The sequence below is a fragment of the Crinia signifera genome, chromosome 11, assembly GCF_055691185.1.
Source record: "Crinia signifera chromosome 11, ASM5569118v1, whole genome shotgun sequence".
NCBI lineage: Eukaryota > Metazoa > Chordata > Amphibia > Anura > Myobatrachidae > Crinia > Crinia signifera.
Window position 1 is genome coordinate 16,016,706 of NC_139227.1, and position 14,955 is coordinate 16,031,660.

Here is a 14,955-nt window from a genome sequence, read left to right on the forward strand (position 1 = left end):
AACCAGATTTAGAAAGATTAGATTACCATATAAACATTCTAAAAGGTAGACCACACTAAAAAAAAATCAGCTCCAAAATTAATAAATGATCTTCTGATCCTTTGTTCCCCCATAGACAAATGTGTCTCTTTTTTTGTATGGGAGGTCTATCCACAGCTTCACCTAACAAGAGGAAAAACGTTCTTGTAAGTGCACTTTAAAGATCTATAACTTTTATTTGTATATATATTAAACCGAAATAACCTGGTGAAATATATATATATATATATATATATATATATATATATATATATATATATATATATATATATATATATATATATATATATATATATATATATATATATATATATATATATATAGTGTGAACAAAAGAAATTAAAAGGTGTATTTAAATTGTAAAGGGCCACTGTTTGTAGTTTCTGTGTGAACTTGTTAACAAGTCCCTATATATGCACTAGATCTTTATATTGTTTATATTTCCAAATATATCATGGATTGTATAGTATTTTACAGCAGAGGGCACGTGATGTGTTACCTCTTGGCCTAGGTCTGCCATTGTGATTTTCACCTAGATCTGTATATGCAAATCAGGATGCGTCCAGCATCCCCTCAGCCAGGGTGCCGTCATCCAGTATACCGATGCTGGCATCTCGACTACAGCCAGTACCCCAACATCAATTAGGATGCCAGTCTGGTTAGGGTCAGGCTGCAAGATGGGAGGGTTAGGGTAAGTATACTTATCTGATCCCTGTTGGGATTCCCTCTAAAGGGAGCCGGCGTTTGTATCCTTAAAATAATTGGGCCAATAAGAAGAGGTTGCTGATCATCACCATCATCCTCATTGCATGTTTAGTACTATCAGTCGTGATTCCTTAAGCTACACACCACAGGCACCATTGCGCCTGTTTTCTGATCAGGCACTGGGGCAAATGTATTAATAACAAGAGATAAATCCAAGGGTGATAAGGAGGGATAAACGCCCAGCCAATCACCTGCTAACTGCCATGTTACAGGCTGTGTTTGAAAAAAGTCAGTAAGGAGCTGATTGGCTGGACGTTTATCTCTCCTTATCACCCTTGGATTTATCTCGTTAAGGCTTAATACATCTGCCCCATTGTGTGAAATAGTTTTTGCGTGGAATTTCCCTTGGTGAACTTAAGCTGGGTAATACTAGACGATATTCCGTGTGATCCTGTAGATCACACTAGCATAAGGGACAGAGCGTCCAGTGTGTACCCGCTATGTCGCTGTGCTCTCCTGTGTTTTGTGTGACTAGCATGGGCCATGCTGACAGATGCAGCATTGCCGCCACTCTGACAAGTGTGCATGCGCTCGCCAATGCTGGGGATTTTTCACTACGGAACATTTTATTTTTCATGTTTCTATGTAGTATTATTATTAAATTGCTGAAATGTATTTAGTATGCAGAGTGCAACGTCGCATAAATCCATCACTTCGTAACAGTACATAGAACTTCTGTATGTATATCAAATAACAGTAAGCCAAATAATATAACCCTCTACCACCTCCACTAAATTACTGGACCAGGGAATCCCCTTATGACTCAGCCCTACACTGCCAGCTGCAGCGGTCACGTAGAACACATAGAAGCTAAAAGGACATGCTGCTATTTTTAAGGCACAGCAACTTAAAATAGTCTAGTAAAGCAGCTATGGCTGCACTGTATGAGAAGTTATATAGCTAATGGGTACTTGTTTCCTAGCACGGCGCCAACTATTTTGCCATCGCTTTTATCGCATCAATCGCATCGCATTCGACCAGATCGCATGCGATTCGATCAAAACGATTTTTTAATTGTACAGGCACCCTGATGGGCGATTACTATGTTAAAGCCACCCCCACTATGAACGCCAACCCGAAGCGTGGTGAACGCAGCGAGGGGCGGCGGTACGTATCCTCCGACCTTTTCATACCCCCCACTATCCACATTGGCGTGGAGTTGATGTTATATAGTGTGGCGAGCGCAGCGAGCCACCGAGCCTGAAGCGTGGTGAGCGCAGCGAGCCCCGCGAGGGGATGCGGATTACTTCACATGTATTCCTCGTCCGCTCGCCACACTTCGGGCTCGGTGGGGGTATGAAAAGGTCAGAGGACGCCTACCGCTGCGCTTGCCATGCTTCGGGTTGGCGTTGATAGTGGGGGTGGCGTTAACAATGGGGATGCATTTAACATAGTAATCACCCATCAGGGTGCCTGTACAATTACAAATCGCATCGCATGCCATTGTAATGGCATGCAATGCGACGTGATATTAAAATTGTACAGTGCGGCTCTTAGGACCCGAAAATCCGGTCCCATCGCATCCCTTAATTAGTAGTATGCGATGGCATACGATGGGCCCCGTGCTAGGAAACAAGTACCAACTAATGTGTTACAGGCACACTTTATGGGCCGTAATCATTGCGGCTGGCGAGGGGGTTAAACGGTGGGGATCGCCAAAAACAAGCAACCCTCGCTGTTTAACCCCCACGCCAGCCGCTCACCCTATTCTACGTTCCAGGAGAATCCTCGCTGTAAGAAGACAGCGAGGATTCCCCCAAAACAGCGAGGCTCGCGGCTAATGCAGGGAGCCCGCGGCTAATGCACGGAGCCCGCTGCATTTAGCCGTGAGCCTCGCTGTTTTAGCGGCTGCACGCGCCATTTCCCTGTCGGTACAAAAACCTAGCAACGTGGAAACGCTGTGTGCAGGGGGTCAGTTGAATACTGACCGTGCGAGCTGTGACAGCGAGCAGTCAGCACTGCTTGCTGTCACAGCTCGCAAATACCATTGAATAATGCCCTACGTCTAGCTGAAAACTTGATGTCCATAGAAGCCAAAATATCCGCTATAGGCCTAAGTTATAATACCGTGTTCTTTTAAAATCAGCAGATTGAGGGGTAGATGTACGAAGCAGCGATAAGGGAGGAGAAGTGAGCCAGAGGAGACCAATCAGCACTGAAGTAACATCTATAATTTGCATAATATACAATTATACAAAGCAGCTGATTGGTTTCCATGGACCACTTCTCCTCCGGCTCACTTCTCCTTCATCGCTGAGTTATGCATCTACCCCTCAGTTACTTCAATAACAGTTACTTTAATAAAAGGAAAAACAAGTGTTGGTTATTATTGTTCCAACTCTACAAGTCAGGTTTGCTTTTAATTAGCCGCCAGTTTATAATTTGCTGACAATCCTCATCTCTTCATAAAGATGCTGCTTGGTTATTCAGGCCTATAACATGCTAGCAAATGACAGCTACAATTTGCATGTGTGACTTGCGGAACAACAACAACAACAACAACCAAGCACCAATTTGGCCCCAGCCTAGTGAGTCACACTGTCACGTAGGCACTGTGTTTGTCATTTGGCACACGGGCCGGGCAGCAGGACTGCAACCAGCTCTTCTATTTAGGAAACAACTCTGACCTGTCTGAAAAACCCACTTACCCCGTTGTTTATCAGCTGTGAAAGTAATCAGTGTGATAGATCGGTTATTCACAATATCTTTGGGATATAATTACAGCGCCTCCATTTTTTTTTCTAAATACCTAGATCTGAAAATGTATGGAAAAGGAATTTTCTATGTGATCTAACTACATCGCTCCGTGTGTAGGGGCCGTAGTTATACGCAGCCCGGCACACCGCTAGGAGAACCCCGGCCCTGACAAATTGCTCAGCATACAACACGGACACATCGCTGTGTGCATCGCTCAGGACAATCAGCAAATCACCTTGTGTGTAGGCCCCTTTACATCAGTAATGTTATAATGTAATGCCTGCTCTTTGCTCCAATTCTTTCACAGTCAGACCATTCAGCACCCAATCAGGGTACAGGGCTAATCTAGTGACTAAACATTACAGCTGAACAATCAATGATCTACTGAGGATCAGAACTTTAAATTATACAATGTACTTAAATGACATAGGGGTTTTATTACTTTAGTACATGTGCGAATACAAAGTACAATAAACCACTTAAAAAGATTCAAAAAACAAACACTGCAGTTTATGTGAATAAAGCAAGGCCTTTTACACTTTTGCCCTATAGATTGTAAGCTTGCGAGCAGGGCCCTCATACCTTTGACTGTCTGTAAATACCCAGTTTGTTGGATCACTGTCGGAATATGCTGCTCTATATAAAAAAAACTGTTACATCATAATACTACTACTACACATACCATATATACCAATCAGATGTTGTTACATAGCATTATATTTGCATATTAAGCACAATTTACCCGGTCAGTTCTTCTTTCGGTATGTAGTTATTTTATCGACAAACAAAATACCGATTGATAGGATCCCCACAACGAAATACCGACAGGTACAGAACACGGACAGTTGAAATACCGACAATGAAAGCGCTGACGAACCATAATGCTGACAGACAAAATATTGACACGAATAATACTGAATGCAGTTTTTCAAGATTTTTTTTTTTTTTTAACAAAAAGCGACTTGTTCGTACTTTACCCTCCCCGTGGGCATAGAGCGAGAAAATAACAGTGTGTCGCCCGAAGCGTGGCGAGTGACACCTAATGTACCTTATAGAGAGGTGAAATCCTATCAAAGGGATTGGATGTGGACAACACTTTGTGGGCACATTTCCAGGTCTGCTCCTATGCAGATGTGTAGCAATCAGTGCAGGTAGAGCTGACTAGAAAGGCTGATCCTGGTTTGCATAGATGGACTGGTTCCATAGGAACTACATGAGAAGCAACAGGCCGTACCCAGAAATCTTAAGCCCCGTACACACGGGGGAGATATATTGCTCAGTTTCTCCTTTTCATCAGCGACCAGAGATGGTCGCTGATGAAAGGGAACCTCTGCCAGCTGTGCCGCAGAGGTAATCGGCGATTAGAACGGGGCTGAAAACGGGAGCGCGCACCCGGCGATTTATCCGATTTGCCGGGGCACACTCCCATCACTGGCAATATGGTCGCCTGCGACCATATTTCCAGCGATTTCAGCCCCTATCGGCCCGTGTGTACACAGCTTAAGGGACCAGAGCTACAACAGTACATTCCTGAGCTTTAATACCCCTTTCACATCGCACTTTTAAAACGGTAAATTGCCGTTTTTTTCCCTTTTTAAAACGTTTAAGCCTGCACTGTGAATGCACCACAGCTGATTTACCGTTTAAAGTTAACTGGCATTTCGAACCGTGTAAAAAGCAGAGTCCTACACGGTTCCTTGCCGTTTTTTGTGCAATGTGAATGTGTACAATGCTATGCATTCACAGTGCAGGCTTAAACGTTTTAAAAAGGGAAAAAAAACGGCAATTTACCGTTTTAAAAGTGCGATGTGAAAGGGGTATAAACCGGTATTTAAAACGGTAATCTGCGGCAATGTTAAGGCTCTGAACCGTTTTAATTACCGTTTTAAATACCGGTTTTTAAAACGTGTCGGCGATGTGAAAGTGGTATTAGTGATCACCAAACATTTATCTGTTTAGCAAACACATGTAACATTTTTGTCTCAATATTATGCAAAACAGATCTTATCTGATCCGATGATGAAAATAATGTTTCATTACAACTTTCTGAAGCTCTGGAAAATCTCTGCTGGTCAATATTTCAAGATAAAATACCCAACTTGTGATCGGTGCTTCTAACTTATGAAGAAATTGTTTTAAATTTAATTTTAACAGATTTCAGATCTCAGCGGTGCTGCCCGGCAAGGGGGAGCGCAGGCAGTGGCACTCCTGAGAATTTTCCGGTTTTGCCACTCTGCGCACTGTAGCAAACTCCGGAAAATTCTGGGAAGTACCAGTGAAGGGGGTTAATGATGATTAGACAAATATATATATACATATATACTGTGTGTGGAAGAGAAATCCAACACTCTAAAGCCCTGTGCACACTGGGTGATAAAATTAGCGATTATGTTGATTTTACCTAGTGAGTGATATCGCTCATTATATCGGCCAGTGTGTACGCACCTGCCAACAGATAATGCATGCTCCTGTGGGTCATTAACTACCCGCTGCACCACTGTACATGTTCAGATGATGGAGCGGATTGTTACCGAGGACCATGCTGCAGAATGCTCCTCCCCTCCACCGTTTGTCGGCAGCATCGGCAAGTGGCCCTCGTTAATGATCTGCTCCCTCGTCTGTACATGCACAGAAGACAAAGTGGGTCAGGTGTGCGCATCGTCTGCCGGCAGACGTCCCTTGTGGATATAATCGCTCGTAAGGGCTAAACTGAGCAATATTTCTCATTTTATCTGTGTATGGGTGTATAGTTGGATGTAAAGAATGCTCGCTCTGGTACACTCCTGGGAAACTGAGCCACCCCAAATGCAGAATTCAAATTATGGTGACACTCAGACTGTATAGCTGCTAATACAAAATGTGTTTCATTTGTGACGTTCCATTACCTGCTATACAGTGTTTGAGTGCTGCCATTAAAATTTTATGATTGACAAGTACCAGCACTCCACATAAGAGAGAGAAGAGATAGATTGTACTTAGAAATGAAGGCACTCACAAAGGTCTTTAACCCCTTGAGTGGTGGGTTTTGCTGGGGCAGGACAAACCTACCAGGGCAGGTTTGTCCTGCCCCAGCAAAACCCACCACAGAGCGTAGGCCACCGCTTCCTCCCCCTCCCATCCCTTCACCTCCGCTCCGGCGTTTGTATGCTGGAGCTCCCGTGCCCCCGCCGCCCATCACAGCAGTGATCACAGGCGGGAAGGCTTGGGGATGTTTGCGGCGGCTCGGGAGGACTTGGGCGCCTGAACTCCTGAGTCCCCTGAGCATCCCCGAGCCTGCCACCTTCGTCACTGCTGTGAATGGAGGCTGTCGGCTGAGGAAGCGGAGGAGGGGGGGCAGTAGGGTGGGGTGGGGGGAGAGCGACGGGGGAGTGCCCTAGTGGTGGTGCGTCAGTGGTGCATAGCTGGAGGCACCACTGGCGCACACATACTGCATAGTGATATAGTGTTCATTCTAGCACCCGCTATCTTTAAAAAACCAATGCAGTTCCTCTTCCCTGCCTGGGGTGTCTCTGTCTGCTGTATTGCTTCTAGCACAGTGTGGTCTGATATCAGAACTGATAAGCAAACCAGACCTGTGCTAGAAACACCACAGCAAACAGCGACACCCCAGGCAGGGAACAGGAACTTGATGGGTTTTCAAAGATAGTGGGTGCTAGAATGAACACTAGGTGGTATGCTCGGAAATGTTCAGGACAGCCCGCTGCAGCAGAGCAGCTGAGGGCATACCACTCAAGTGGTTCAAAAACTTTTCGGTATTAGTTACCTAGAACGGCGCCAGCGATTTTGATCCTAGGCATCGCAAGGAAAAAAATTGCGTCGGTCGCATCGCATGCGGCCAAAAAAAAATCGCATGAGATGCGACCTACGCGATTACCGCGATTTTACATAGGGAACAATGTTAAATGGCCAACAGACCCCAAATAGCCACCCTGAAATGTGAAATGGCCCCCCCAATTGTTAACGCCACCCCACGATCAACGTCAACCCGAAGCGTGGCGAGCACAGCGAGCCCGCGAGGGGCGGCGGTACTCGTCCTCCGACCTTTTCATACCCCCACTATCCACGTCGGCGTGGAGTTGAGAATAGAAAGTGTGGCGAGCGCAGCGAGCCACCGAGCCCGAAGCGTGGCGAGCGGACGCGGATACCTTCACAGCTATACGCGTCCCCTCGCGGGCTTCACAGGTATCCGCGTCCCCTCGCCACACTTTCTATTCTCAACTCCACGCCGACGTGGATAGTGGGGATATGAAAAGGTCGGAGGACGCGTACCGCCGCCGCTCGCCACGCTTCGGGTTGACGTTGATCGTGGGGTGGCGTTAACAATTGGGGGGCCATTTCACACTTCAGGGTGGCTATTTGGGGCCTGTGGGCCACTTAACATTGTTCCCTATGTAAAAATCGGGTCAATTGAGCCATTAAACATTGTTCCCTATGTAAATCGCGGTGGACTGACGCGATTTACCTTTTACCATTCATTTCTATGTGAAATCGCGGACATCGCATCGGTCGCATCCCATTATAATGGCATGTGATGCCTGCGATGGGCGCCGTTCTAGGTAACAAGTACCAACTTTTCTTATGGAAAGTAAATTTTTCCCCAGAGCAGGTTCAGGAGCCCAGTTCCTGATGATGTCATATTTAATTAGACTGTGTTCCTGCTGAAGATAGCATTGCGTATGCATTACATGGTCAGGGAACTCCTCAGCGAACGTCCATACACACTTACAGCGGTGAGACTATTACCCATATGCTGGCTGTTGCAACATGGACACAGGGTTTCATGGAAATCAGTCACAGCGGTATCCATGTAAGAACTGCTTCCTATGATGCAATGTACACTACACAGAACAACATAGCACTGCCAATCACACTATAAGGTGTGTAAGCTCACAGCTCTACAGAAAAGGCTTATTACACAAACATGTCTGTGGGCACATGAATCACCAGTGAGGCTGCTGGCAGCAGGGCATCTCTCGCTGAGCAGTTACTAGCCTTACACCTTGCTCTCTACGCACACAGATAAGTACTCATTCACCAAAGGTTTTTGCCCCATATGGTGCCATATGCTTGACATAACTTAGGCGCTGTGCCAAGCGTAGCGGTTCCTACTATTTCCTTAAATTTACACTTTTTTTTGTATCATAGCCACATGCAATGTTCCCGGTACAGAAGACTAGTGCTAGTTGCAGATAAAACATAAAGATGTGAGGCATGGCACAGTCACTCGTATGGGATCTGTCAGCACAATCCTAACAGAATTCCAGGGCCAATAGTCAGTGTACCATTTTCAATATACCTTTTGGCTAATTAGCGATACAGATCTACAGACATAGAATTGGACGGCAGGTAAGATCAAGCTGGCCATTCTAGTCCGCCCATGTACACACACACACACACACACACACTAGAGTTCATTTTTGGGGAAGACAATTAATCTACCAGTACATTTCTGGATTGTGGGAAGAAACACTAGTACCTGAAGGAAACCCATGCTAGTAAGGGGGAGGGGGAGGGGGGGGGGGGGGGTTATATACCCTGTACTTGTCTTATATGGTCTTGGAACAGTAACTCACTGTGGGGTAGATTTATTAAGCCTGGTGAAATGATAAAGTGGCCAGCGGTAATGCACAGCCAATCACCTCCTGCCTGTCAAGTGACAGGCTGGGTTTTTTAAAAAAAATGACAGGACCTCATTGGCTGCTGCATCACAACTTTATCACTTCACCAGGTTTAATAAATCTGCCACTGTTTTCTTGTATTGAATATTTACTCTGTAACTTAGCACCGTGGTTCCCTTGAGGCGCCTAATAATAACAAAAATTGGCCTGTAATAATAATAACACACTGGTTTTGTGAAGAAGTACTTGGCAAGTTGCTTGGTGTGTCTAAAAGCCCCTCATTCACTATGGTGATGTATTGCCTGCAGCCCCGCATACAATACGTCGGCAGGGAGCCACCAGGCGACCCAGTGTCTGGGGTCGCACATAACACACCGTAGGTGCTCTTTTTGCACATCTGTATCGTATGCAAACCCAGTCCTGGCTGCGGGATTGCATGGAACCGCGCATCGGAGGTGTCACATACGTCATGGCACTTTTCACATGATTTCTTGAAAAAGGTCCAAATCACACTAGTGGATGGGCAGCTCTGGCACACCAAAGTATGTGGACACAATATATATATATATATATATATATATATATATATATATATATATATATATATATATATATATATATATATATATATATATATATACACATACACATACATACATACATACATACACACACACACACACACACACCAAGCTATGCTTATACACACACAGCCCCTACCATAACACACACATACCTATACACAGACACACAACAACAACAACATATGCTTATACACACACAGCCCCTGCCCAAACACCAACACACACACACACACCAACAACCTATGCTTATACACACACAGCCCCTGCCACAACACACACAGACCTATACACACACACAACCTATGCTTATAGACACAGACAGTCCCTACCACAACACACACAACAACCTATGCTTATACACACACAACCCCTACCACAACACACACACACACAACAACCTATGCTTATACACACACAACCCCTACCACAACACACACACAACCTATGCTTATACACACACAACCCCTGCCACAACACACACACAACCTATGCTTATACACACACAACCCCTGCCACAACACACACACACACACACACAACAACCTATGCTTATACACACACAACCCCTACCACAACACACACACAACCTATGCTTATACACACACAACCCCTGCCACAACACACACACACACACACACAACAACCTATGCTTATACACACACAACCCCTACCACAACACACACACACACACACAACAACCTATGCTTATACACACACAACCCCTACCACAACACACACACAACCTATGCTTATACACACACAACCCCTGCCACAACACACACACACACACACACAAACAACCTATGCTTATACACACACAACCCCTACCACAACACACACACACACACACACACACACACACACACAACAACCTATGCTTATACACACACAACCCCTACCACAACACACACACAACCTATGCTTATACACACACAACCCCTGCCACAACACACACACACACACACACACAACAACCTATGCTTATACACACACAACCCCTACCACAACACACACACACACACACACACAACAACCTATGCTTATACACACACAGCCCCTACCACAACACACACACAACCTCTGCTTATACACACACAGCCCTATACACAGACACACACATACATACATAACCGAGTGGTGCACCTGCCTGAGCAGAGCGGGTGACAATGTCACATATGACAGCGGTGACAGGTACTCACCCACACTCCCAGGCTGTCTGACACCAGGTACCGGCCTAACTCCACCGCCACATCCCCGGCATCTCCTGAGAGCTGCGCCCGGCCCTCTTCTGCCTCCCCGGGGCCGCCCTCTTCGCTCTCCCCCAGCTCCCCGCTTAGGCTCCGGTAGGCGCTGAGGAGGCTGAGGCCTAGCAGCAGGCCGCTCAGAGCGGTGTACGTCCGAAGGCTAGGCCAGGGAAAGCGCTCCAGGAAGAGCAGAGGCATCTCTGCGGGCAGCCGGGAGGGAAGGCAGGCTGTGCCGCGCCACCTACGTTACTCCTCCGGGTCACTGTCTCCCGGCGGCGGGTGAGCGGGCGGCCTGGTCTCCCGTTGTGACAGCGCCCTCTGCTGGCGGCGAGTCAAGGCGGCGTACCTGTGCTGGGAGAGGGGCCGGGTTACAGCGGCCTGCGGGCGGCGGGGACTCTCCTACATACTGTATGTGCCATGCTGCTGTATATTATTACAGTAGGCTGCCATCAGTGCCATGGCATTGCCAGCTGTGTGTTACAGTAGGCTGCCATCAGTGCCATGGCATTGCCAGCTGTGTGTTACAGTAGGCTGCCATCAGTGCCATGGCATTGCCAGCTGTGTGTTACAGTAGGCTGCCATCAGTGCCATGGCATTGCCAGCTGTGTGTTACACCTAGTAGTAACAAGACCGCATCACCAGGAGAGCAGACAGTATGTGGGGATCTACAAACAAGGGCAAGTGCCAGAACTACAGACAGCCCAGTCTGCTGTCACCTATTTGGTTCCTACATACATGTGGGTGCCCCATGTAGCTCTGACTGACTTAGTGCCCTCCAGTAGCCCCATAGCAGCTGCACTCCCTGCACCTATGTCATACCCTCAGGGCCGGCTGTACCACTAGGCAGCTGCCTAGGGCGCCGGGATCTAGGGGGGTGCCACCAAGTCTGCCTATCAAAAAAATCAAGGATGTCTGTGAGGATCCTTGTTGTACTTAATGCTGTGGAACCTCTACAAACTCACCTCCATACTTTCTCTTGAGGCATTCTTCCCTATTTAGCTGCCCTTTCTTCCTCTACTCTGTTGTGGGTGGCAAAGGGAAGGGTACTGGGGGCCTCCAGAGAAAGCAGGGGTCTTGCCGACCTACCTGGGGGCAGGGAGGACCACTCAATTTTGTGAGGCTCTCTGCCATTCCAGAATGTTAGGCAAGTATGCATTAAGGGGTTGGAAAATGGGTATTTGTGGCAGTATGAGGGGGGGCAAGAGGTTGAAGTTTTGCCTAGGGTGCTGAGAAGCCTTACACCGGCCCTGCATACCCTCTAACACTGGGGTAGCCAACCCCAGTCCTCGAGAGCTACCAACAGTTAATGGGTGGTATTCAATTGTTTTTTCACCAGCATTTTAGCTCGCCATTACTGGGCGTTGTGAGCTGAAATATGAAAATTTGTGCCTAAACCTGACCATAATGAGCGCGATATGCGCAAAAAGATAGATCAATTGAATATCACCCAACGATTTCACATCACTTTAGATGGGAGATTGGACACAATATAACAATTGAATACCACCCAATGTCTCCCACCCAGATCTCTCCTCACAGAATCACAAGTGAAGTAATTTGCTCCACCTGTGAATCTTTTAAAATGTGTCCTGGTAGTAATGAGTGCACCTGTGTAGTAGCAGGTTGTCTGGAAAATGGGACCTGTTGGTAGCTCTCGAGGACTGGAGTTGGCTACCACTGCTCTAATATGACCCATTGCATTACCCCTGGTAATGTAGGATTGCAATCACCTGTGGTGAAACACCCTTCTCATCAATTACCTAGCTCCCCACAGGTGATTGCCATCGCATCACTTCAGTTTTACGTCGAAAGTCTGACATTGAAAGGTTGATGTCCATTCCTCAGAGATAAGGCGCTCTCGTGATCCACAGCAGAGATGAGCCTGAAGACTCTTGTTCCCTAAGGAGCCATCAGGCTGCTAGGGGTCAGAAATTAAAGGTTCCCTTTACCTGGGCCTAGCATCAGCAAACGGAGGTGAGAGAGGAACAGATCCTCGCACTATTGAGTGGCAACTCCGGGCTGTCATCTACAGACCCCCTAAAGAAGCTGTTAAATAAAATACTTTTTAAAACCTGTGTTGTTTTTAATATTTCCTTTAAAGGGTGGTTATAGGTCCAGCGGCCGGCTTGCTGGGACCTGTGGTCCACCTGCAAAGGACACTAGGGCATAAATACACCTACTTTGGTTCCCATATTTTTTTTATTGGATATTGGTGCAAGCAATGGTTCGGATTTAGTGGACAAATGGAGTATGGACCCCTTCTATTTACAGTACCAGGCTCCACTAGCCGGGGAAGTAATGCCATTGCCTATCCATCACACCCCTAGACAGTGGGTGCAGGTTTGATATTTTTAAATATTGTCATTTACAGGACTACAGGTCACAGCAAGCCTGACACTGGGACTTACAACCTCCCTGTAAAAGGAAATAAAACAAAAACACACAGGTTTAAAAAAAAAAAAAAAAATTATACTCCTTCACCAAGAGGGGCCAATGACCCCCTGGGGCTTACCCGGATGGCGATGGCCATTGAGCTCCGATTGACTTGATGTGGATGTGGCCATCCTGGATATTTAAAAAAAATGGTGGCACCAACTTCCCGCCCCCTTGCATTGGCTTTTATTAGCCAGCACAAGAACGCTGTGGCCATTCGACAGCAGAGGAGGAGGGAGGTTGAACTCCCGAAGAAAGAATACGCCATGAAGTCACGGAAGTTCTGGAGGCCACGCAAAAGAGTTCAAAGGGCGCCGGGGAAACCCCGGCTGGGCAGCAGGTGCCGCTCACCGGGTGAAGTTTTCAAGAAAGCCCCAGATGGGAACATTTTAAAATGAAAAAGGCTGCTGCCTATCACTACAGGGGCGTGGTAGGCACGTCACGCCTGCCCATTGGCTAGACTTGTCTATGTAAAATGAACTCCAAAAGGCCGTATTATCTATGTAATCTATGTAATAAAACAAACCCCAGGTGTTAATTCACTCTCTAATCTACGAGTTATGGCTGTCCAAAAATCCGCCATAAACTACTGCAGAAACAAATGTGATTTGACCAAGCATGAAGTGTGTGCAAAACACGGAAATTGGCAAACCGCACCGAGTGACAGTTCTACATGGCCTTGCCAAATTTCAGCTCAGTACATCCAATAACGTTTGAATTGTGACCCCTCAAACACCATGACCGCATCTCAGGAATTACCTATAGGAGAATTCCGATTATTCGATTCAGCCTGAGACCATTACAGGCGTATTGAGGTTAACTAAAAGGAGTTGGTTAGCCATATTTTTCCTTTCCAACGATTCCAAGATACACACAACTTTATAGATTTTTCACTATGGGCCTTATTCTAGTTCACTCTGACAAAATCCTTCTTAGATGGACAAAACCATGTGCACTGCAGGGGGGCAGATGTAAAATGTGCAGAGAATTAGATTTGGGTGAGTTATTTTGTTTCTGTGCAGGGTAAATACTGGCTGTTTTATTTTTACAGTGCAATATAGATCTCACTTTGAAGTAAAACCCCACCCAAATCGAATTCTCTCTGCACAAGTAACATCTGCCCCACCTGCAGTGCACATGGTTTTGTCCATCTAAGAAGGATTTTGTCAGAAAGAGTGAACTAGAATAACCCCCTTTGTTCAACCATAGGTATTGTATTCTTCTAATAAGCTTTATTTTGTGACCTATAAACAAACCACGGGTCTGTGTTTCTATTTTTGGTTTAGTCTGTCCACAAACCATTTCCCTAGACGAATTTGATGACTGTTTCCCCCCTAGTAGTGGGGTCCTCCTTAACCACAACCTCTAATCCCTTCTTGGTTTAGTGTGGTTGGAGTTGAAACCATGACTACAGATTGTCAGGTCAACCTTCAGCTCCATGAATGTTTATGGATGAGTGTCCAACACTTTGTACCAAATTTCTAATGGGGCATACACACAGTGAGATTTAAGATGGATTTTTAAGCAATCTGGCTAGTTCCCTAAGTAAAATCTAGCACAATTCGCTCAGTGTGT

The 14,955-nt window shown here is 46.2% G+C and overlaps 1 protein-coding gene across 2 annotated transcripts in view; it reads right to left on the bottom strand.

Annotated features, from left to right (window-relative positions):
- AMFR (autocrine motility factor receptor) overlaps window positions 1–11,290 on the bottom strand; it is a 45,825-nt gene extending 34,535 nt beyond the window's left edge. The window contains exon 1 of one of the 2 annotated variants that reach the window (XM_083165275.1): window positions 10,903–11,290. In XM_083165275.1, coding sequence (XP_083021401.1) covers window positions 10,903–11,145 — 243 coding nt within the window. In that variant the 5' untranslated portion in view covers window positions 11,146–11,290. The remainder of the gene's footprint in view (window positions 1–10,902) is intronic. The other variant, XM_083165274.1, reaches the window with a different exon arrangement.
- Between the last annotated feature and the right edge of the window lie 3,665 nt (window positions 11,291–14,955).